Source organism: Parus major, chromosome 19, assembly GCF_001522545.3.
Source record: "Parus major isolate Abel chromosome 19, Parus_major1.1, whole genome shotgun sequence".
NCBI classification, from domain to species: Eukaryota; Metazoa; Chordata; class Aves; order Passeriformes; family Paridae; genus Parus; species Parus major.
Window position 1 is genome coordinate 8,797,215 of NC_031787.1, and position 24,222 is coordinate 8,821,436.

The 24,222-nt window shown below is 49.5% G+C and overlaps 1 protein-coding gene across 1 annotated transcript in view; it reads right to left on the reverse strand.

Moving 5' to 3' along the window:
- MSI2 (musashi RNA binding protein 2) overlaps positions 1-24,222 on the reverse strand; it is a 206,787-nt gene that overhangs the window by 39,121 nt on the left and 143,444 nt on the right. Inside the window, exons 5-8 of the mRNA XM_033518842.1 lie at positions 12,004-12,086; positions 6,820-6,934; positions 939-1,013; positions 513-584 (exon numbers count right to left, since the gene is read on the reverse strand). Coding sequence (XP_033374733.1) covers positions 513-584; positions 939-1,013; positions 6,820-6,934; positions 12,004-12,086 — 345 coding nt within the window. The remainder of the gene's footprint in view (positions 1-512; positions 585-938; positions 1,014-6,819; positions 6,935-12,003; positions 12,087-24,222) is intronic.

The following is a 24,222-nucleotide window of genomic DNA, read 5'->3' on the forward strand; positions in this document are numbered from 1 at the left end:
CAGGAATTCAGGGGTCTCTTCACCATGGTGGCCAGTGGGGCTTCAGCCACAAACAGAGCAAAGCCACTGCTTCACTTGTTCCAGCTGCCTGGGGAAACCCTGGGGTGAAAGGAAACTCCGTGTGCTGTGTGGTGCCGGTCCCACTGTGGGATGTGCTGGAGAGGGCAAAGGCTTTGGATGGGCTTTGTCAGATGCCCCATCCCTGGGAGTGCTCAAGGCCAGGTTGGATAAGGCTCACAGCAACCGGACTTAGAGGAAGGGGGTCCTTTGAAGGTGGGGGTCAGACCTTTGAAGGTCCCTTCCAGCCCAAACCATTCCATGCTGTGGTTCCATTTCCCCTGAGCCCGCTGAGCCCCCCGATCCCGTCGCAGCGCCGAGGGCAGGGGAACCGAAGCGACGCCGAAGCCCAGCACCCACACACGGCTGGAGGCTGCTCCAGGCAGGGGAGCCCCAGAGCCCGGCACAGAACACGGCAAGGTGGGATTTGCACTCACAAGTGAACGATCACTTACCACAGGCCAGCACGGGAAGGGGTGTGCGGGTCCCTGTGTGCGTGTGCGTGTCTGTGTGTAGCTCTAGAGTATCTACGGAAGGAAAAACCCATCAAAGGGAGGGTAACAGCTCTCCAGTGATCTCTCTTGCTTTTATGTTTTTAATTTATGAAGTTTTGTTTTCAAATAACCAGTACCAATTTATACATTAGGAAAAAATGTGTTGAAAATATGTCACTATAAAGGTCTATTTTAAAATAGTAAAAAAATAAAAGAATAAAAAAAAAATTGCTGTTGTGTGAGATGCTCCCTGCAGACTTGCCTGTCTCAGCTTGCAGCTATGGACTTACAAAAAAGGAAAAAAAAAACCCAAAAAACTAAAATAACAAAAAAAACAAAGAAGGAAAGAGGGGAAATAAGGCAAATCTGCAAATGAAAGGTACGTACCTGGGAACTGATAACTGTAACTTGGGGCAAATCCAGGATATCCTCGGCCATATGTTGCAACAAAATTCGGGTAACCTTGATCACAGAAATGTAAAAAAAAAAAAAAAAAAAAAAAAAAAGAAAAAAAAGAGAAAGAAGTTTGAAGATTAATGAAGGGTTTTTTGAAGGTTTTTGTTTGTTTGTTTTTTAACACAATGCACAATGACAGGGATGATGGGTGAGACCTAATTTTACGGAAGGTATTAAAAAATCAGATTTATTCTGCTCATGCCAAACTGCAGAGAGGTTTCATCATTATCCTGAACAGAAACATCTCGAGCTGCCGGCGCTGGCCCAGCTCCGAGCAGGAGCCCTGTCACTCTGGTAATTAACATGCACTTTGGTGTCTGGAGCCCAAGGACTGTGCATACTTGTTAGCTGGAAGAGTAAATGCCAAATGCTAAGGCTAAACACATAACACGGGTTTGCTCTGACATTTGGAGAGCTTACAATGAATGTACTTTGCTTCAGAGCTATTGACAGTTGGAGATTAAGGTAGTAGTAATTCTTTATCCCGGGAGTGTGAAGGACAACAGTTAACACATCAAAGAGTTGGAGGCAGCAGCAGCAACCAGCCAGGGAGTCAAAGAGCTTTTAATTTTTCAGGAAAGTAAAAGGAAGCTGTGCAAGGCGCTTCCAAAAGCCCCTTCTGAGGCAGAGCAGCCAACCTCGGGCAGCTTTGGGAGCTTTATTAGGAAAAAACTCACTCGAGGGCATTTTGTGAACAAAAGCACCTCGGTGACAGCACAAAATGGTAACTCTGCTGGCTTCACTCTCCCAGCTGTGAATGTGCTGGATGTCCCACTGACCCCTGGCCGTGTGTGGGCTGGCAGCAGCCATGGGTCACACAGGGACAGCCCCTGTTTTAACTTCCCCACAGCCATTCTCTCCGGTCCCACAGTGGCTATTTGCTCTGACCAGGATGGCCAATGTCCAGGGTGTCCTGTACACTCAAGGGGTTTCCTAAAATTCTAACCTCACATTGATCCTCAACATCTCCTTGGCTCAGTTTTCTTAAAAACAGGCACCACCCCGTGCAATTCCAGTGCACTAAATGCTACAGAATGTCCCCACTGAGCCTCAGTGTCAGCCCAGGCCTCTCCAAACCAAGAAACCATCAGGAAAAGTTTTCCCCTGCTGTCTGGAGTCAGTGGGAATCTTGGCAGCAGCTGGGCTGGAGCTCAAGAACGCTCAGCAGCCGAATGGCTCTTCTGGGGGGCTCCTATCTCTGCTTTTATTTATCCTTTAATACACTCATCCATCACTCGGCTATTTTCCTGCTGCAGCAAGTCCCTCCATTTCCGATCAGATTTATATATACATGCAGTGTACTATTAATCATAATCTAAAACTGGGAGATAAAAATGCTTGGATGAATTCTGATGATGGGATTAAGCAGTGCCAGGCGAAGGCAGCCCCGTGATGCCCGGACAGCACGCGGCGCTCAGCGATATGTACACACTGCTTAGGCCTCCCTTCACAGCCCAACAGCTGGATTCCCTTAGAAATTAATCACCTCTGTCATTAAATCAGATCTCTCAGAGTTAAGCTTTACAAACCCTTTTTCCTTTCTTTTTTTTTTTTTTTAACACTATTGATAAATGGATTGTTTGCTAAGTAAGTAGCGCCATTAACACCACTGAAAAATCGCTCTGTGGTGCCCTCTCTCCTTGCCAAGAGGAAGAACTCAGTTTACCCACTTCAGACAATTCTGAAGCAGATCTGTTGGCTCACAACTGTCAGGGACTGATGTGCTGGGCAGCACCTGAGCTCTGCAGGTGTGGTACCTGTGGCCCCAGCCAGATCAGCAGGGTGGGGGATGGCAGCTGCCCACAGTGGTTTGGATGCCACCTCTTCTGCTGCCCGCCCTGGGACGGTCCTGGCCCTGACCCCAGGGCAGCCCTGCTGTCCCTGGCCAAACCTGGCTGTGCCTGACACAGGTACAATGTCCCAAGGTGCCCGGGGGCTCTGCTGGCACTGCCAGCACTCAGTGCTCTCAAAGTCAGGCAGATGAAATCATAAATTTATAATACAACATTACTTCAATTTTCCTCTTCATTTACTGCTGCAGTGCCCAGCTCTGCTCTAACGACTCAAAGCCTGATCCTCATGGGGACATTGCTTGGCTGAATATCAATGGTGTTTAACACCAGGCCCACGTGGATGCTTCATCAGGCCAAATGATGGCCGTGCTGACCTACCCAACATTCCCATTAGGGGCCATCCTCATCCTGCACCGAGAAGCTGATTTGCCTTGGTAGTCCTGAGGAGTGACCAATCCCTTGTAAATAAACCAAAAATTCAAGTTTTGACTGGATTTCAATCTTGCCTCCTTCAAAGCAAGACTTTCCTGTCCATGGAAGCAGAACTCAAACGTTCACACCACTGCTTCCACCCAGCTCCTGTCCAGGCTGTGGAAATGTCTCTTCATTTTAAATTTGCTAATGGGGTGGACAAAAGCTCATGGTGAATATGTGGGAACACTGAGCACATAGGAGCCAGGGGACCTGTGCAAAATTAGTTCAAATGCTCCAGAAAATGCAAGGAAGCATTTGAACTAATCTCCAAATGTTGCTCTGAGTTTCAGCTGCTACTCCACTGAACAGTGTCTGGTGGAAAAAGGAATGACTTTCTTTGAAGGGCACAAGCTTCTTTTATGCATGAGCTCAGCCTACCTAGACTGAGCGTGTGCAGGAACACAGAGCCCTGCCAGACACCTTCCCAAATCCCTGCTCCCACCACACATCGCTCCAGCACTGTGGGGTGTGAGCACTTCCATCTCTGGAGGGGTTTCCATGCTAAAAGGAGCCCAGCTTTAACACTGAACACCAGGATGATGCCCATCAGCAGGAGAAATGAGTGCTGACAGCCCCAGCTGAAGGCAGGCAGTGCAGGGTCACCTCCAGAGCTGTGTGTCACCACTGTGGTGACTGCAGCATCCCAGACAGAGAGCAGCTCCAGAAGAGACAGAAACCATCTCCTCATAATGTTGCTCCTCTGTCACTCTCTTCTTTACAAGTTTTCAGGCACAGACTCGAACAGAATGTAAAAAGCTTTGGGGCAGTGCTGTGACAGCCAGAGGCCCTTGGCTGACAGGCTCCTGCTCTGCACACCAGGACCAGGTGCCAGTGCGAGCCTCCAGGCACAGGGAGAGTTTCCTGGTCACCAAACTGCTCACGCTCAGCCACAGAGGGGGACACACAGGGCCTGTTCTTGAGCATCCAAGGGGCTGGGATCTGCTCTTCCTGCTGCCTGGGCTGAGAGGGACATTAGTGGAATAGAATCTGCTCCACTCTTTATGCAGAGAGGCTCATTAAAGCTCCTGCTCTCCCTGAGACCAGAGTGTCTCACCAGCAGCCCGAGCCCCAGACAGCCCAGCAGCCGTCCTGGCAGAAGGCTCAGCCTGTGCTCTCCGAGTCAAAAAATCCTTTCAGAACACTTTAATTTTGCTCCAATCAACCAAATCATCACAGAAGCGGCTGCCTGTGCACCTTTAGACCCCGGCTGCTGCAGGCTCCTTGGGGAGGCTGTGATTAATGAAAAAGACCAACTTCCTTAATAGCTTTGGAGGGAGTCGCTCCCCGCTCCTTCCTTGGGGTTGTCTCGTGCGTTCGTTCCTCTGATTCCCTCCTCTGCCCATGAACAGCAGCTGGAGAAGGTGACCTTGAGCAAGGGCTTCTGGAAACGGGTATAAAAATCCTCCCAGAGCAGCCCCAGTTGCTCTGGCTCAGTCCAGTTGGGCACAGAACAGAAGACACAGGGCAGACCTGACCTGGCCTCGTGAGACCCCACAGAGCGCTCGGCAGAGGTGGTGATGGAACTCTGTGTCTGATCATTTGATGGGTTAATTATGCCCCTCTTCCTGCAGGGATGGGCCCTGCAGCCTTTGAACCCGGGGGTTCCTGACAGCAGTCCAGCAGCTCTGCTCTCCTGTGCTGCAATTTCCTTGTTTAGCACTTAATTATTTAACACGGTGAACAGTAGCAAGCAGGAACTTGGAAGATGAAAAGCCAGCTCGAGTGGATAATGAAGCATCTGGCCTTCACCATGGATCAATCACTAATGCTCAGCCAGTCCCCCTGGTCTGAAATGCAGGGAGAGCAGGGTGGGACCAGCTGGAGCTGCAGGGTCAGGGTGACCCGAGCCCCCCACTGCAGCAGGACCAACAGGTCCAACAGGTGCCCCAGCTCTTCCTCTGTGCTGTTCCACTCACTGAGGGCTGCTTTCCTTAATTCTCACAGCTTGAGATGATCCTTTTCCATAGAGGCAGCTCTAGTGGGAACAGACTGATGCTGCACCCGGGGGCTGAATTTTCCCTTCAGGACACTGGGGTGGATCCAGCTGCATTCACTCTGTGCCCAGCTGCAAGGAAAAGGGCTGAGGCCATAGGGTGGAGGATGATGCCACAGATCTTTCTGGCTTCCCAGGGTGACCTGGACTCTCCTCCTGCAGCCAGCAGGACAGGCCAGCACAGTGGCACACAGACCCCCAGACTCCACCACCCCGACCTTGGGCAGCACAGGTGGAAAAGGAAGAGAAACAGCAGAAATCAGGTTCATTGGCTCAGGCACGCTGGGAACACAACAGGTAATGAAATCACGGACTGACTAGAGCAAGATAAATATTTTAAGCATAAAATGTGATTTCCAAACACTATGGGGCAGGGTGGCAGCGGAGCGTGGGGACAGCAAAACAGATGATCAGCTGAAATAACCCGATTACACATCCCAGAAATGGATCGCTCCAGCCACACAAACAGAAGTACTATTAATTCAGAGATAAAGCAAACATGGCAGCAAGTTTTTCCTATCAAATCAAGCAGTGCCTGGTGTCAGATACGTCAGTGTAACAGCCTGATCCTTGCAGGAACTGAGTCCTCTGACCTGACACCCACCCCAGGTGCTCTGGGGTCCTGAGCACCTCAGCCAGCCCCTGAATCTGCTCAGCAGAGCTTGGGGCAACCCAGATCCCAAGGCTGGGCTTTGTGCTCAGTTCCTGGGATGATCTAAACCCAGGACAGGAAAGTCAAAGCATCCTGAAGGGGACACTGCTGCCTGGGGACACCTCCAGATTGCACTTCATTCCCACAAGCTTCATGGACACAGGAGGTGACAACTGAGGGGGAACAAAGGGATACAAAGGGAGCAGAAAATTTAAAATATACGGTGTTTTACAAAAAAAATATTGGCAATGGATTAGCAGCATTTTGGCCGAGGACAGAGTATCTGGGGTTGTCACATTATTTAGAAAGAATTATCTAGGCAGAAACAAATGAGAACCAATTATAACTAAATAGACCTCATGCACAAATAGGAATTTGCCATTAAATATCATTTATCCCATTTAATTAGTATTTTCTGGACACAATACTCAGGACTGGAATACCATTCCATCTCCTTGAAACTTGTAATTATTGTTGCGACCTGTCCTGTTACGCATCCCCCACTTCCTCCATCCATGCCATTTAAGAACCAGCAAGATTTTCAATTATCTGTGCTGAACTGTCAAAGCTACCTTTAAAAGAAGGGGGAATAATGTGTGACTCAATTCCTCTAAAAAAGGGGAGAGATCATTTTTAGTCAGAATGAACACACTGCATCTTTCATCATTCTATTTTTGCGAGTAAGAGTAAAACAGGCTATTTAAAACATCCATTTAAATGCAAATTTTTTATATTCCAGGCTGGGGGGGGGGGAGTTAATCATTTACCACAGACAGGATTATTTTCTACTCCACCCCTGCTAAAGTTTCAGCCTGACACCCACACAGGTGCAGGGATTTGCTCACCCCTGTGGCTTGAGGGTTTGGGAATCAGGGAGACAACGCAGGCTGTGGCACTTACCCAACATTCCCATCCCTAGCATAAAAGCGTCCATGGTGTACGGCAATCCACGTGCCCTTCCTCTCGTCCCTGGTGGAAACATCACTTCTTTAGGTTGTGCTTTCTTACATTCTACCTATTGAGCAGAAACATGTACAAATGAGATGCAAATGAATTCCATGTAAATGTCAAATGCAGAACTGATCTACTTAAGGGGGGGAGGTTTATTTTTAGCGTCTGCCTCCCCACACCTCCTCCCGCTCAAAGGTGATCTTCCAGAATAGCGTAACCAGATTTGAAAGAGCAAACGTGTGTGTCTCTTTAACCACCCACTGCAGCCCCCCAAAGATGACAGAAGTGCTGATTTAAGAAGTTCCGTGTTCCTGAAAGGGAACCTGGAGCAGGATGAATGGAGGGAGGGCTCCAGCATGGCTCCACTGCAATCGATAACAGAGAACAACTCCCAGTGATCATTACAAAAAGCTCCTTTTAAAATAGGAATAAAGAATCAATATTTCTACCCAGCAGAAAATTTCTGTAAACCCTATTAATAAAGGATCTGCATTCTTTCACTTTCAGTTACTCCTGCTGCCATTGGAAGTTGCCCACTGGCGATTCTACCACTGCCCTGTGAGACAGCAGCCCAGCCCTGCTGCCAGTGGGACATCCAGCACCCCCAGCCAGCCTCTTCCAGGAAAAAGGAGAAATACAGCACTTCTCCATGATTTCTCTCTCAGGCACTGTCATCTCACCCACCAGCAGACAGCTCCTGTGCTCCCCTTGGCACTGGCACTACAGCTGCCCCAGTCAGCTGGTTTGGAGCTAAGTGGAGTCATGCCAGCCCATTCCCATGCTCTGAGCAGGGGGTGATGTGCAGTGGTGCAGCCCAGCACTGCAGGGGCCGAGGGCTGAATCCACAGGTTACAGCTTTGTGCCTCTAACTTTGCTCTTCTGATTTTTAAGCAGTGTCATTTATCAGGAGTTTGCCCAGCTGATTCCTCCAGTCAAATGACGGGGGGAGCACAGAAAGTGTGTCATGTCACTTCATTTCACAAGCACATCTTTTGGGAGGGCACTGCTCCCAGGGTCATGGCAGCACTGCTTACACCTCACGGCCACCAGCAGTGCACAGCCAGGATGATAAAACCCCTCCAGCCTGGATGGATGGACAATTAACAGGGAAATGAAGTTTGGATTAGCACTGTTAGAAACAATAACCTGGTAATGAGCTGCTGCAACCATACCCCAGCCCACCGCTGCTCTCTGCAAGCCTGGCACCGCTTCTGACTTCCACAGCTCACGGGGATACAAAGGGAATGGCAGCGAGTGCAGAGAGGTTTTAACCAGGATTAAAGGGGAAGCAAAAGTCACCAGTAGGAAAGAGAAATAATTCCTAAGCCTCTGTAAACAAATATACCCCATATGGAGGGCAAGGAAATTCCCTGTTATCCAGACAGACTCTCTCCATGAGAGGGATGACATGTGGGATACACGACTGGGAGCATGGCCCTGCTCTGCTGGCTTGGGAGAGACTGACTGACCCCAGCCCTGTCAGCTCATCCCTGGGGGACTGTCACACTGCCCAGGCAGCAGTGTCAGACCATGAGGAGCTCTGGGAAGCTGCCCATGCACCATCCCATCAGCAAACTGGGACAGTGTTGGAACAGGAGTGAAGCGCCACAACCAGTGGATACACCGGGGCTTGGATGGTGCCTCTTCACCAACAGCAAAAGCAGAAAGAAAAGGGGCCTGGCTGCTCTTCTGCCAGAATCCAGCCCTGTCCTTATGGGGAAGAGGATGGAGATGGCCAGAACCATTCCAAAGGCACAGTTACCTCAAGGGGAAAACCCTGGAGGCAGCAGGGATGTCACACGTGTGATAGGACATGCAATGGGGGCTTGTCCAAGAGGAAATGTATATGGATTTATGAGTCAGGGCTAAGCTCCACACTGAGCTGCCCCCAAGAGCTGCCTGATAAGGGTCTTTGTACACACATCTGGACCTCACTCAAACTTTCAATTCAGCATTTCTGGGCACCTTAATAATTTCCATATTTTTTCCACCTCCTCATACGAGGATGTGCTACACTTCCAGCAGCCCAACAAAAAAAGGTTAAACTTTAAGGCTAAAAAAAAAAAAAAAAGAGAGAGAAAGAAAAGAAAAAAAAGGCAGGGAAACTAAAATTCACTATTTTTGTTTAGTCTAGTTTGGAGAATTAACCTTACACTGGGGTACTCCTGGGTCAAGCGGAGCAGTCTCAACCACAGGAACCCAGGAGGGCTGAGCTGGGGAGTGAAAAGCCTCTTATACCCAGCACAACAAAACAGGCTGTCAGCTCTCAGCCCAGGATGTCTCACAAACCCTGGTTAACAGCTTTCCAGGGAAACCAGGGCTATTTTGAGGAAAGCAGAATGCGCAATATCCACAATGCACAAACCCCCATTGAGCCACCCAAAGACAAGGAGACTTTGTTGTGCCAGCAACGTGTGATTTGCAGCCTGGTGGGCTCCGATCACCTTGGGGACAACGTGTCACTCACACCATGGTGAGCCACACCAGGCAGCAGCAGAGAGGTTTTAAGCTTATTTTAAAAAATGCACTGAGTTGTGGGTCTGTTGATCTACCATGTAAATGGCTGGGGCTTGGAATGAAAGGGTCTGGAACAGGCCCTGGCACAGGTTGACCAGAGAAGCTGTGGCTGCCCCATCCCTGGAAGTCCCCAAGGCCCACAGAACCTGCAAAATGCCAACCTGAGAGGGAGGAAGAGCCACAGGTGCTGGGCAGTGTTCACAGCCTGTTCTAGAACAGCCCAACATTTCTGTCAGCTGCTCCAGAGCCTGACACGAGATCTTGACATGGCTCAGCTCATCACCCCCCCCCTCACCAGCACTGCACCCAGGATGTGACTCCACCACATCTTAGTCACATCTAAGGGAAAATCTCCATCAAGTTTCTTTCCCAGCTACTTTCACTTTTTCCTTAGAAAAACAGGTGTCTCTTTGCAAAGCAGCCTGCTCCTGTCAAAGGAACAATAATCTGAGGACAGCTTGTTTGGGTTTATTGTCCCCCTGCAATGTTTAGAGCATCTTTGGCCTCCCACGTAAATTCCAACTTCCATTTATTAAATACCTCACTGGCATTTTCTTTTCACTGTCCTGCTGCTCGTTTAATATTACATTTGACATTCTAAGCTTTACGGATGGCAACAGAAGCAGAATGGATGAGCTAAAAATAGCCTGCCAGGGAGGATGGAGCTGGAAATAGGCTGGGGAGCAGCCACCCCACTGCCCTCTGCCTGCCCCCGCCCTTGGGGAAACAGCGTTCAGGAGAGGAGGAGCGAGCTCAGGGCCAGCCTGAGCCCACAGAGCTGTGGGTGTCCCAGCTGGGCAAGCTGGGCATGGGGACAGGGATGGGGACAGGCAAATGGCAGGGATGGGGATGGGGACAGGGATGGGATGAGGACAGCGTGTCCCAGTCCCAGCTCACTGAGCTGCTGCAAACCCCACGGCCTCGGGCTGGGGCTGAGAGAGCCGGTCCCCTCCACAGCTCAGGGACAGAGGGGGACATGATCCAAGCATGACATGACCCCACCAGTGCCCCCAGCCAGCTGTGTGTCACCCCAGGCCAGCCGTGTCACTCGCAGCTCCCAGCCGCACGCACACGCAGCTCCGTGGCCCCGCAGGGGCTGGGATTCAGCTGCAGACACATCAGCAGGCAATGACTCAGTCCCAAGACAGGATCATGTCTCATCCCCTTGCTCGTGGGCTGCTTTCAAAATCCGTGCTGAGGGAGTGACAAGAAGAGAACGCTCTGGTACCTGGAGGGGGCACTGAGTGGGCACAGGAGTGGGAAGGGTATATTTTAATTACCCAACAACAAACACCAACACCCAAAACGGTTTCTCTTGCTCTTTGTGATGTTCCTCGAGTGTTTTCACCCTGTCCCATCCTTCTTGCTCCCTGCTACCTTCCTGTGCAGCCTACCACCTGGGAAGGAATTTTCCTAAGAGCTCTAGGCTATTCCTCCCCTCCCAGGAGATGCCAAGAGCCAGGTGAGGCTCTTCCAGCCCACGGGTGCAGATCCAGGGATGAAGCATCAAACACTGTCCCTGCCTGGGGCACACCAGCACCTGCTGCTTCCTCCAGCTCCCCCCAGCACTTCCTGAGCCCTGCTCCAGAGAAAAGCCTGGAGTGACTAAAATCCAGAGAAAATCCTTTAGGAGTGACTAAACCTATGGAGTGTGCCCTCCTGCTGTGCACAGGAAAATCCTGGAGGGGAGTTCTTCCCTCCCACCTGCCAATCCCCACATTTACATCCCGAGCCTTTCTAATTTGTCCTTGGGTCTGTTGCATGGTGCTGGCTGGGGTTTGTTCTGTTCTTCTGTTTTAAGGCAGATTAAGAGCATTTAGAAACTGTCTAAAGGGAATGAGCCTCCCCCCAGCCCACAGGCACTCAGGTGGGGCTCCGTGGGGACAGGCAGGAGCCCCAGTGCAGGAGGGGCTGGGGGGCAACAGCACAGGCAAAGTTTACTGCAACCCTCTGAAGTGCAGCAAGAGACTTCCCACAGGACCAGGAGCACTGCCCCAGCCCTGCACCACCATCCCACCCCACATTTGGCCAAAGGGACCCTCACTTTTATTTCAGATGCATATTGCAGGGAGGAACAATATGAGGAATATTATTTCAGTGCCCTGGGAAAAATTAGCAAGTCAAATATTGAAGCAGGCCTCCAGCATATGCCAAGGAGATTGCTTTGATCTTATCCACACTAAAAGCTCTATTATTAAATTTAAAGTCTGTGAACACATATCAGACCAATATACAATGCATATCTGAATACACATTTGAGAAGCAAAGGATGTTTTGACAAAGGGAAAAAGAATATTTTAGCCGAAAATATCAAAGTTACTGCAGCAATTGAAATACAAATGCCCCTTTTCATCTGGCTCAGGGCAGCCCACAAGCTGGGACCTGTCTGTCATTGAGGAGGAACTTCACCTGGTTCTCTGCTCATGAAGCTGAGCTCACACCCTCCTCAAGCCCTTTGGCTTCACACACCAAGAGCTGCTCAGAGCCTGTGGGGGACAGAGCAGGGGCTGGGCCAGCCGTGGTGCAGGCTCAGCAGCCACCCCTGGGCACAGCACACCCTGGCACATGGGCTCAGAGCTCCCTGCCACCGACACCGCGCGGAGCACCAACACTCACCATTTTATTATTGATTTCGTGGAAATGAATTTCACAGACTTTTTCCACCACGTCTTCATTTTCAAAAGTTACGAAGCCAAATCCTATTTAATAAAGATACAAAAAGGGGAGGGGTGAGGAAAACGTTAGTTAAGTATAGCAAATTTATATATATAAATATATATAAATATATATAAAATATAATTTTATATATATAATATTTAGCCAGTGGGACTTTGGAAAACTTCCATAACAACACGCATGTGTGACTACACCTGCTGCCTATGGAGCTGCTCCTGAGCTTATTGCAGCCTAATGGAGGGAAGAAGCATTGTCTCAGGGAAAATTAATATGGTTCTGTTCCAGCTCTTCCATAGGATTTAATGGAGAATTAAAACCTCCTTATGGATTTTTTGATCCATCCTGCAGAATTTAATGGATAGTTACACCCCAGTTACATGATGGCTAGGAAACTACTATAAGGCCGTATTTTCTTTTACACCTTATAGGTTTTTAAGAGCAAACTCTACAAAACCCAATTATATTTCTATGGAACCATATTGATTTCATCTCTTGTTTAATTCCACGGGACTTCTCCATTAGAGCTGACTCATTACACGACCCAAAAACCATAAAAATCCGGGAAGACAGAAGATGATTCCTCATTTACCCCTGACAAGGATAAAAACCCCAAAGCTTCCCAAACACAGAGCAGCACGTTGTGTTTCTGTGTGCTCTGCAGCGTGCCGGGTCAGCCCTGCTCCGGAGGTGGTTATTTGTCCCTTTCTTCCTGAATTACTTCCTCTAATACCTCATCAGGACATCCTGAGGCCTCCAGGAACCCATTACATTTAAGGCCTCTGATCTAATCGTTCCTCTCTTCACTGCTGCTTCAAAGAGCCGAGGATTTGGGCTGGTTCGGGCTGTTTGATGCGTGCTGCCCGCCCGCGGCTGTGACCGAGCCTGCTCTGCTGGGGCTGCACTAAAGGGCCTGGCAGCCCAGCACAGCCACACACCGCGTTCCCTGCTCCTGCCTTCACAAAAACACCGCAGGCTAATGAAAAAACCCCACTCTCGTGTGCTGGAGAAGGCTCCATGAGTCAACATCGACACCAACTATGCTGATGAAACCTTAAGAGTCTGTTAAAAGGATGGAGTCCCTCCCCCGGCCTGGAAAAGGCCGGGCTGTGCACACGGGGCCGAGCCTGTGGCACCCAGAGCGGCCTCGGCTCTAGAGCATGGTGAATCTCCAGGTGAGGCGTGAGCAGTTTTCTGGCAGTGCACAGTGCCTGTAGCCATGGGGAATGCTCCCATTCCACTTCACACCCTCTCACCGGGGGAAGGATCAGCAGGAATGGCTCCTAGCCTTCCTCCAAGGTGTAACACAGCAGACCAAGCTCACAACACTGCACTGCTTTGCACTTAGAGCAGGCAGCAGCTTGAATTTTTTTACATAACTCACGTCTTTCATTTGCCTTCTAAATTACTCCATTTAAATCTACCTTAAACAGACCTGCATTAAACCTAAAATTTTTGTGGTTAACTGCCCGAATCTGGCATCCCAGGAATCCCAGAGCTGGGAGCCCGAGCAGTGCGAGGAGATGGCCAGGCTGGGGCTACAAGTCATTAATTGTTTGAGCACCAGCAACATCTTCATCATTAGCAGCTCATTAGCAAGTGCTGCAGTTGAGGATTTCTCTTTCAACTTGTGTCAGGTCTTGGTGCCAGGATGGAGGGGAGAGGGAATTTAGGAGATTAGCCCTAATATGCGAACACCACAAGGAAGCCGCTGCAGTCATTACGTGTCTGGACTCGGAAACAAATTTCCCGTTCTCATCCCACTCCATATGGCTTAAGCACAGGTTTATCAAGGAATTATTTGTCTGATTAAATCAGATGGCCACCCAGCTTTCTGCATTTCCAGATTTTCTAACAATAAAATAACGATCTGCAGGTGGTAGCAGCCATGTGCAGGTTTCTGAAGGCTTGTGGCACTTGGTCAGACTGGTCTGGAGAGGAAAACCAGAGGTGACCTGCAATGCCCACCACCCCAAACTCAGTGGGAGCAACCAGGGGATTTCCATCTGCAGGCACACAGGAACTTAGATTTCTCCCTGGGAGGGTGGAAAGGGCCTGGCACAGGTTCCCAGAGAAGCTGTGGCTGCCCCATCCCTGGAAGTGTGCAAGGCCAGGGCTTGGAGCAACCTGGGATTGTGGCAGGTATCCCTGCCTATGGCAGGGAGTGGAACTGGATGGGCTTTATGGTTTCTTCCAACTCAAACCATTCTGTTTTCTTGTTTCACTTTTTGGATATCAAATTCCAACTTTTACTAACTGCACCCACACAAAGATGCCCCTGCACGCATGGTCTTATTAGTTCTCATAATGAATACACACTCATATTTAAATTACCAAAACTCTCAGAAACCTTCCTGGGCTAAATAGACAATTATTTCTTCTGAGAGGTACTAAGAGTCAACAAAAAAATGGTTCTCGGAAAGTGTATGGAAAAGATTAACCCAAAACAAAGGCAGCTGTTGAAAACGGTGACAGAAATAGGATTCCGGTTGTCAAGGAGCACACGTTTTAAAATGAAATTATACTGCATCCTTCTGAATGAAGCTATTATTGGAAGCTAACAAGCTCTATTTAAGAGATAAGCATTTAACAGAGTCAAACGGTTGGATTTTTTATTCAAATGAATAAAACTGAATATTCATTTGAATAATCTTTTCTGTAAAATAAAAGACAAAGAAGAGGGAGAAAAATAAAGTAAGAGGCAAACAGATGCCCCAAATGAGAGGCTCTGAGCCAAGCACCGGCACTAAAGGAAGCTGAGACATGTATCCACGACCTTCAGGTGAAAACCCCCCCTCCTCTGGTATCTGCTGAGAATGAGGAGTCATTCCACTCCATTCATCTGCTGAAAAAGGAGTCAACCCACTTTATTCATCCACTGATTAGTGGGCACCAACAGGCTCCACCATGATGCCAGCCTGGATACCTGACATCTGATAGTGCAGAACACGTCCTCCAATACACCCTGACACGAGAAAGGAGAAGAACTCACAAAAACTTCTTCATGGAAAGGGTTGGTAGGGGCTGCCCAGAGAGTTTTGGAGTGCACACCCATGGAGGTGTCCAAGGAGGGCCTGGAGGTGGCACTCAGAGCCCTGGGCTGGGGACAAGGTGGGGATTTGGCACAGCTGGAACTCAGTGATCTTGGAGGTCTTTTCCAACCCCAGTGGTTCTGGGGTTCTGTGAAAAACTTCCTCTGATCCCAAGCCTTGTTCAGCCACCAAAGCTGCCCAGGCCTGTGGGAAGGTGGCTCCACAGAGTCAACTCAGCACATTCTGCCACTGTATTCCAGAAATAAGACAAACATTGTCCAAAAAGGGACTGGAACCATAAAAAGATTAAAATACTGTAAAAGAATAGTCAGAAGCCATAAATACTATTAAGAAGCCAGACTGAAGATACCAAATGTCAGGGCTCCCATGTTCTGTATTTTGGTTTTGATCACACTCTAACCAACAATTTCACGCTTTTGTCATCACTTCAGTTTTTACGTCAAACTTGGTAAAATATAGCTGAGATGACGACACCACAGCTACAGAATCCATCTCCTTTCCCTGGCTGGCAGCACCATTCCCACAGCCCCAGGTCTGGCTGCACAGTGATCCGTGTCACAGCTGTGGCTGCACACGCCGAGGACGTCACCGGCTGGCAGAATTACACGAAAGCAGCTTACCCGGGTAAAGGTCTCGCTGTCAAACCCCTGCTCGCTTACAACAAGCAAAACAAGGTGATTGCATCCCACGCCACCGAGGTTAAAGCCAGGCTAATGCTGGGGTTAACCCTGCTGGGCAGACCAGGACCCTTCCCCAGCCCCCAGCCACAGCACCAGCACCTCCATCACGGCCTGGTGCCTGAGCCAGACCCAGCTCACCAGGCAGGCACGGCTCTGAGGGGCCCTCCAGCCACCCAGAAGATGCTCTGGAGGGTGAAGACACTGCAGCTAGAGCCTGTTTTAAGCCCCCAGCTGGAGGTCACCTGATGATGTGGAGCGAGTCACTCAATCTCATCTGCTGTGCTGCCTCTGCCCGAGCTGTGCCCACACTGTGGGTGAGCCTGCGGCATCTCTGCAGCTGGGACAGCCTCGTCCTGCACTGACAGCAACCAGAGAGCTCCTGGAAATATTCTGGGAACTCGGGGATCACCGAGGCCCTTTTGTCTTGCACAGCAACCCTGAAGAATGAGGGCAGGAGATAAGAGCAGGGAGAGGACAAAGGAGGAGATTTACACAGCCCCTGTCACACCAACACAGCCCTGCTTAAACCTTGCTCCTGCTGCTCAGCAAGAATCAGCCCACAGTCACTTGTCAGTGCAGATCAGTCCCCCTTCACACACACAGAACGCTCCACAGAGCCATCCTGCTCCTCACTCCCACCCATTTGGTGCTGGCACGAGTCCCAGGGGTCCCTGGGGTCCCTGTGGCCCTGGCGTGGGAGCTGCCTGAGCAGTGGCTGTGCTGACAGATGGGAATATCCAGCCTGACACCCGCTGCAGCTCCCAGCAGGGCCACGAGGAAATATCAGCTCAGGCTGTGCTCCCTCTTTGTGTCAGGGCTCCGGACCTGACCCACTCGCCTGCGTCTGCTCCTCCCCTCAGATCTCAGTTACTTAAGCTCTGAAATGCTGAAAAGTCCAGTCCTGCTGTGGTATTATTTATGCACCTGCTTTCTTGTTTATACCCATATTTTTGGCAGCTGGTCCTGTGAAAGGTAATAAAATGCCTCTCAAAAGTAAAAAAAAAAATTAAAAATGAAGAAATGTGACCAGACAAGCCAGGCATAATAACATTAAAACCCGTGTCAATTAATTTTTCCTCTTCTTGATAAACGAGCCCCATTCCATCCATTAATAATGAGGGAAGAAACAAGAAAAGTTGACACTAGTTTAATTTATTTTCTCAACTTGCCTGGTCATATTTCTCCCTGTTGCAAACCTTTCCAGTGCTGCTGGGAATTGCAAGTGGCTCCCACACAGTCGATGCATAGATTGGTGTGAATCAATACCGTTCTACTTTATTCACACGTCCCTTGTAATCAGAGAGGAAAAAGTTCCTTAGTAAGCTCCCAGCCTGCCAAGCTGCCTTATAAAAATAATAATAATAATAAACTTGCAGGTGGGGGTGGACAGGGGGATGTGAAACCACGTCCTGTGATCACTGTCACCAAATCCTGTCTTTGTAGATGAACAGAACACACCGAGCAGAGGGGTCAGGACATTTTAATTACCCAGACAGTGAAGCATGTCTGCAAAGGTACTACAAGTCATTACCCCCAGAGTCTGGGAATGGGGACCTGGGGGTTTAATCTCGTGTCAGGGTAAAGCCATTCACTCCTCAGCCCCAGAACCCGACAGCCAGGAGTTGAAAACTCAGCCCTGACTTTGCCACCTCCTTATATTGTGCATTTGAAGAAGTCACTTAAATATTCCCTGTGGTCTGCATCCAACACATTTCTTCCCCCTCACTTCCTTGTCCCTTCCTCCGAGTTTTCATACTGCAACTCAGCTTGTTAGAGCCAAAACCTGTCTAGGAGAAAAGCTGACAAAAGCTGTTATTTCCTATTATTACAATTTCCTGTGCTGCAAACACACGGAAGAAGAGGTTCTGGTTTCCAATGGAGCAGTTCTGCGCATTCAGGGAACACGGCCATAATCTGAGACACACATCTCAGATTTTACCTCCTCATCTCCAAGGAGGGGTTTGCTGGGGAGATTGGTGACCACACTTGAAGGTACACCTGCTCCAAGGTGAACAGGATCTCACCTCCTCCTTGTGATAACCAGACCAGGAGAGAGATGCACCACCAGATGGAAGGGGAAGAAGGAGGTTAAAAGCTGTGGTCTAGCATGGAAAATATCCTCTCCAGTCCTGCTGCTGTGACTGACACCCACCAAGGCACGGTGTGCTAATGTACACCTTGGGTATGAAACACAGTCAGGTTCTCCTGGCAGACACAGGCAGCTATTTAAAGTGTCAGTATATTCTCCATGACAGGGGAGTAACTTCTCCAAATCAAATCAGCAGATAACCGAGCCCAGCCCCACTCCGAGGCGCGGGCGTTTCCATCCCGGCGCGGCAGGAGAGCGGCGGTCAGCGCACAGCTGGACAAAGGGCACCACCAAGATCCTCCTCTGCTTTTGTTTGGGAAAGCTGCAAGGCTCAGGCTCCTTGCTCAGCTGTGTGGTATTACCGAAGTGGGAACTGCTCAGTACAGGAAAAGGCAGCTCGGGGTGGGCAGCCATGTGGCAGCTGTCCTTCTGAACGGGGCAAAATCCACCCAAACTGGCTCTGGGGAGGGATTTTCCTGAGGTGAGGATGAAGGGACTTTTTCCCCTCTCAAACGAGCCATTCTGACCAAAGGTTTCCAGGTTCAAAGGGCACCGCTCAGGGCTGGGATGGGGTCCCAGGCCAAGCCCCTGCAGTGGCAGGAGCACCCAGGGACCCTCGCGCATGTCACTGACCATGCTCGTGTCAGCAGCACCTGAACTCCTGGTAATAAATTCTTCATAACAACAAATCTTCATTAAAATTTTATTTTATTAACGCTCTGAAATCAAACCAAAGCACTGAGTACATAATGACTGAGACGCACACTACGCAGAGCTTACTAAATGCCACTTTTATCATACTGTTAATTAACAGAAACGATTAATGTGTTCGCAGATCATTTAGAAGCATTAGCGGTGACCTAAGAAAAATTGCAGGTACGTGTGATACATCTGCACTTTTCCATGAATTTTCTACACAGGAGGCCCTGAAGTTTGTTCCTAGTTCAGCTTCTGTCTGTTGGGGACATCCATCTCAACGGGCATGAATTTGTCAGCAGCTCGGGAATTAAAGCACCAGGCTGGAATGTGAGATGCTGCAGGAGAAAATGATCTCCACTGTTTTCCTCTTCCTCAGTATTTGAGAGCAGCCCCAGCTTTACAGCCTTTCAGTGATCCCTGCTATTCTGGTACAGATTTCCCAGCTTCATAAGGAGTCAACAGTATGGAAATGCTGGGAATGCTGCTGGAGGGGAGAATACAGCAGACTCCAACAGGTTTCTTTTTGCTATCAGAGAAGAAAACCCCAAGTATTTGCAAAATCCAATTAATCCATCTACAACCTTGTGCTTCTGTCTATTCATTAGTGAGACCTAATGGCTGGGACAAAGGCCACCTGCCGCCCTGAAAACTCAGCTTCTGAGCTTGCTGACATGGTTTTCTAAAGACTTTCCCAGGACAGTAACTGTAAACATAGATATGTGTACATTCTTTCTGTTACACATCTTGTGATGGGCATCTCTCATGGCCAGTGCAGTGAGAAAGTGTTACCCTGACCATCCAATCCCTGGCCATGGTCAGAAACCTATAAATCCTGGGAGTAAAAATAAACTTTCTCTTCTTTTCACCACACCTCGACCTGTGTCCGTGTGATCTATTCAGCACCAGCGGCAACAGCCACCACCCTCGATACCAGTCAGCCCAGCCAGACTCCCATCAAAAAATCAAGCCCCTGATGCTGCCTCAGCCACTGAGTGCCACATCCTGCCATCTTTATCTGTTTGCCCACAGGCATCAGATACTCTCTGCCTGTCAATTCTTCCACAGTTTATTACCAAATTTCTAAAATATTACATTTTTTATTATATCCAAATTCACTTTATTGCATTTGACAATACAGATAATCACATACCATATGCTCTAATGTTTCGAACCCAATGCATGTTGACAGCAGTTTTTATTCATGATGCATAATTCCATCCAGGGCTGACAAAGGCAGCGCAGAACCCAGCCTGGTGTCATGGTTTGGAGGGGGGGAATCCTTTTTTCCATTTCCTTTTCTTCCTTTTAACAACAGATTTACGAAAGTGGGAGGAAAGATGCTTTGCTTTCTGAAGAAATAGGAAATTGGCTGAAAAGATGGGCTTATCAAAGAGATGTCTTCAAAATATTAATAACATGTGGGGGTTGGTTATTGCAATTATTTGCACATGAAACCTGCTGCTAATGGGGTGAGAGAAGCACAAGGGCTCATCAGGAGGGAGCAAAGGCTGGGGCAGTGTGGGGGGCACAAGGCTGGACCCCCCCCTCCTGCACATCCTCCTGCCTGGCTGTGGCCACTCCGTGCTGAGACCAGCTCCTCTTCCCCAGGTGAGGGTGGGGAGGGACCCCCGTGTCCTGGGGTGCCTGGGGGAGAGTCCCCATGTGAAAATCCAAGCTATCCCATATCCCAACCTCATATCCAGGCAATAGATTCAACAACTTGAGAGATGGCCACGCTGTGCAAACCAAACAGGATGCTACGTCTAAATTAAGCTGTAATGACCCGCTCCGAGCTCTTTATTAGCCAGGTAATGATCATTTAAGAGGAGGTTACTATCTTGAGCCAAGGGCACCTAATACCATTACTGAACTTGTTAAAACCTGCCAAGCAAGTCATTATTTCCAACGCTATTTCCTTCTCTCTTGACACAGCTTTCTGCCTCCCCCTTTGTGCTGCTCGGCCGTAAATCCTGGGATCACGCAGGCTTGGTCACCCTTCCCCAGGAGGCTGAATTTAGCTCCCACTCGCCTCGAGCAGGCTGGACACAAGACAAATATTGCACAAAAAGCAAGCACTGGAAAACTCTCACTGCATGAACTTTAAGGTCCCTTCCACCCCAAACATTCTTTGTTTTGGAAGAATTCTGTGATTCTCTGATAACAGGACACTGAGATGTTCTCCTACTTGTCCCTGTCATGCCCCCCAGGGAAACAACATTTAATCCCCCCATATCCCTCGTCAACCTCCAGTCTTGCAAAGGTTCATACAAGGAGGAAAAAAAAAGAGGGGGAAAAAAAGGGAAAAGCCCAAAGGACACAGGCAGCTGCTCTACAAGTCTGTGCTAAACTCCGCTGGGTGTTGGCACATCTGATGTGCTCGCTGAGGCACTGCCAGTGCCGAGGCACCGGGTCTGCCGAGGATCCGTGCCCAGGGGAGAGGATCCGGCTGGGAAGGAGCAGAGCCGGCTGCCTCTCACAGCATCCCAGCGTGGACAATATTATGAATGACACCAGCAAGCTGCCAGCTCAGGAACTCATTACTGTCAAGGTAGAGCGTGGCTGGCTGCCAGGCCCCCAGCCCTCACGCTCGCTATGCCAGAACATCCACACACAATTTAATTGCATTATAATTTCAAAAGTGCTTTTCAAACTGGAAAAAGGCATTCACTGATTAACCAGCGAAGAGCAAAATTGTTTATGAAATTGAATACAAAAAGCTACAGAAATGTAATTGGGTTGTTCTAGCACCTAATTTTCAAGCCATTTTCCCACTTATTTAATCACGAGATACAAAAGGAACTAGTGAATTGACTTCATACTAATTAGATTACTCCCTGCGATACTCCAAGCCTATATTCCAACTGGTTGATAGTGCTGCTTTAAACAGAACAAAAAATGGAGCAACAGCTTGTCTGGAGCCATAACGCATTTGTTTCCCATCAACCCTCTTCTACTGGAGGGCCATAAAACCCAGGCCACATTCCCCCTAACCTGCCATTGCCAGTCACCCAGAAAGCACTCACTTTCCCAAAAAGGAATGACAATCATTTGCCAAATGATCCTGGCTGCTCCCAGGTGCCAGCTCAGGGCTCCCCATCACAGTCATCACCCAGGTGGGGAATCCCTCTGGAGCGGGGAGTGCCCACAGCTGGAATCAGCAGCACATTAAAAATGTCACCTACGACAGAGGAACTGGCTGTCCCCAGCAATGAACACTCAGGTTCCCCAAGCAGGAAAGAGCCAGTGAAGGGGAGCTCTGGTTCCCACTGGTGGGTGCAGGAAAAGCCCCACAGGCAGAGCTGAGCTCTGGGTCTGGCCCAGGGGCTAAAGCCACCCCAGAATTACTGCCAACATCACCAGGGCTGTTCTGAACACTTGGTGCAAGGTTATCTCTTGATAGACAATATTAGTCCCTTTTCCAGCAGCAAACCAGGGGAGCAGCAGACAGCTTATTTTATTCTAAATCAAGTCACTAAATTAACAGAAATTTTATCAAGTCTCTGGTCTCCTGAAGAACAGCATTTGAAGATCCATCTACGCCTGCTCCTTCACAGTGTATGCTGGCAGAAGTTTTTTTAAAGCTGCCCAAGACCCACTCTGCACCTGATACAATCTGCTCACAGCTTTTCCACTAATTTTAAATGTTATTAGGTGCAACATAATTGATTATATAATCAAATGTGGAATGTACATTATCAAGATATTGTAGCACTTCACAGGCCATTTAATCAGCATATCTGGGACTGTGCCAAAATGAATTAGCCTGCATTAAATTTCAAGTACATATTATTGGTTGTATTTGTCTCCATGTTTAAGCAGGCGCTTGCTCTTACAAAAGAAATCTGAAATCCTTCAATTATAGAAATAGGTTATTAAAAAAGTGTGAGTGTTCTTTCCCAGAGCTGTTTCTTCTGCAACCAAGAGCCCAAAGGTGTCTTTTCTGTGACAAAGAGGGGGGACAGTGTGTTCCCACCTGCAATGGGGCATTTGTGGGTGCCCTCTATGGGGAGGCTGGGAGGGGCAGACCCCCAGCTTGCCCCCGTCCAGTCCCGTTTGTGCCACACCTCAGCCATGGTCCAGTTTCAGGCTGTCACAGAAAACCAGCAGGAATCAGTGTCCCCTGGCTGGTGACAGGGCCACGGTTCAGCCCTGCCCTGGTGCCCCTCTGTCCCTGAAGCCGACTGAAAAGGGATTTTAAAGAAGGATTTCTGCCTGATTTCAGCAAGTGGAGGAGAAGCACGAGGCAGCTCTGTGGTGAAGGAACGAGGCCCAAACCTGCCACTGCTGCTGCTCCTCTCTGAGCACCTGCCAAGCCCAGAACCTTCCCCTTGTCTGTGCTGCTGAAATTTAACTCCCCCACCGTGGATTCCGGGGTGCAGCAGCTGCCAGAGGTGCCCCCAGAGAAATGATGCAGCTCCAGAACTGACTCTGCAGGGAGAAATGTTTCCAGCAGCTGAACGGCCACGCTCAAGGTGACTCCTGCCTACCTGGATCCTGCAGCAGCAGCAGCAGCAGCAGAGAGACAGCTCAGGGCTGGGGGGGACAGAGCCCCCCCAAAACACACACAGCTCCAGGCTCCCAGCTGCCAGCAGAGGTTACAGAGTCCTCCCTGCAAACTGCAGAGGGTGGAAGGCCAAGTGAAGGGCACTTTGCTGGGAGTGTGCAGGTGTCCTTCTCTCATTAACGCACGAGCACCAGCCAAGATAAATGGGCAGGTGAAAGGCCACAGGCTCCAAGAGTGGTGCTGGTGATGCTGCTGGCAGCTGTCCCTGCAGTCCCCAGGCAGAGCACCCAGCGTGGGGCTCCATCCAGCAGAGACACCCCCTCCCCACTGGTGCTGCCAGTGTCACACCAGTGCGGCCCCAGCATCGCTGCGGGGAAGCTCTGCAGGAGCCACCAACTCAAATGCTCAGGTGAATGAGGCCACGAGGGCACATTTTACAGGTGAACCCCGCCCTGGAGTGCAGAAAGCCCCCCATCTTCATTAATGTTTTTCCTCACTGTGCTTTAGCTGCTGGAATTGCACCCCTCACCCAGGTGAAATGCTGCTGCTGTGCCCACAACCCGCTGACACGCTTTCCTGCAGCTCTGCAGCCTGCATGGATCTCACCCTCCCTGGGCTGCAGCCCAAGGCTCTGCCAGCCCTGGCTGGGAAGGAGAGCATGGACTCTCTGTTGCCCTGCTGACTCCATGCATCACAATGCAAAGGAATATCAAATCAGGCACCAAACAACAAAAAACTATTCAAGGAATTGAAATAATTGACTTGGGTCAAGGGAAATACCAGCAAAAATGAGCAGCTTAGCCTCAGGTTAAGCTAATCCCTTTGAGCTGTGCAGTATGACCCCTCTGGACTAAAACTTCAGGCAGCACACAACATTCCTGGGCATTATTAATATCCTTGGCCAGGACTCCATCCCTGCTGCTCACGCACCGTATCAGTATTTGCCTAAGCAAACAATGCAGACTGCTGTGAGAGAGAGAGCCCAGCCAGGACAGACGCTCTGAATGCACGCACCACTTGTTCCTCTGGATACACATGTAAAGAGCAAACTATTTGCTCAGCTATTCCTGGAAACCAGCTCCCACCACCACGGAGAGGCCAGCACGCTGCAGCTCCCACCACCACCGAGGGTGTGAG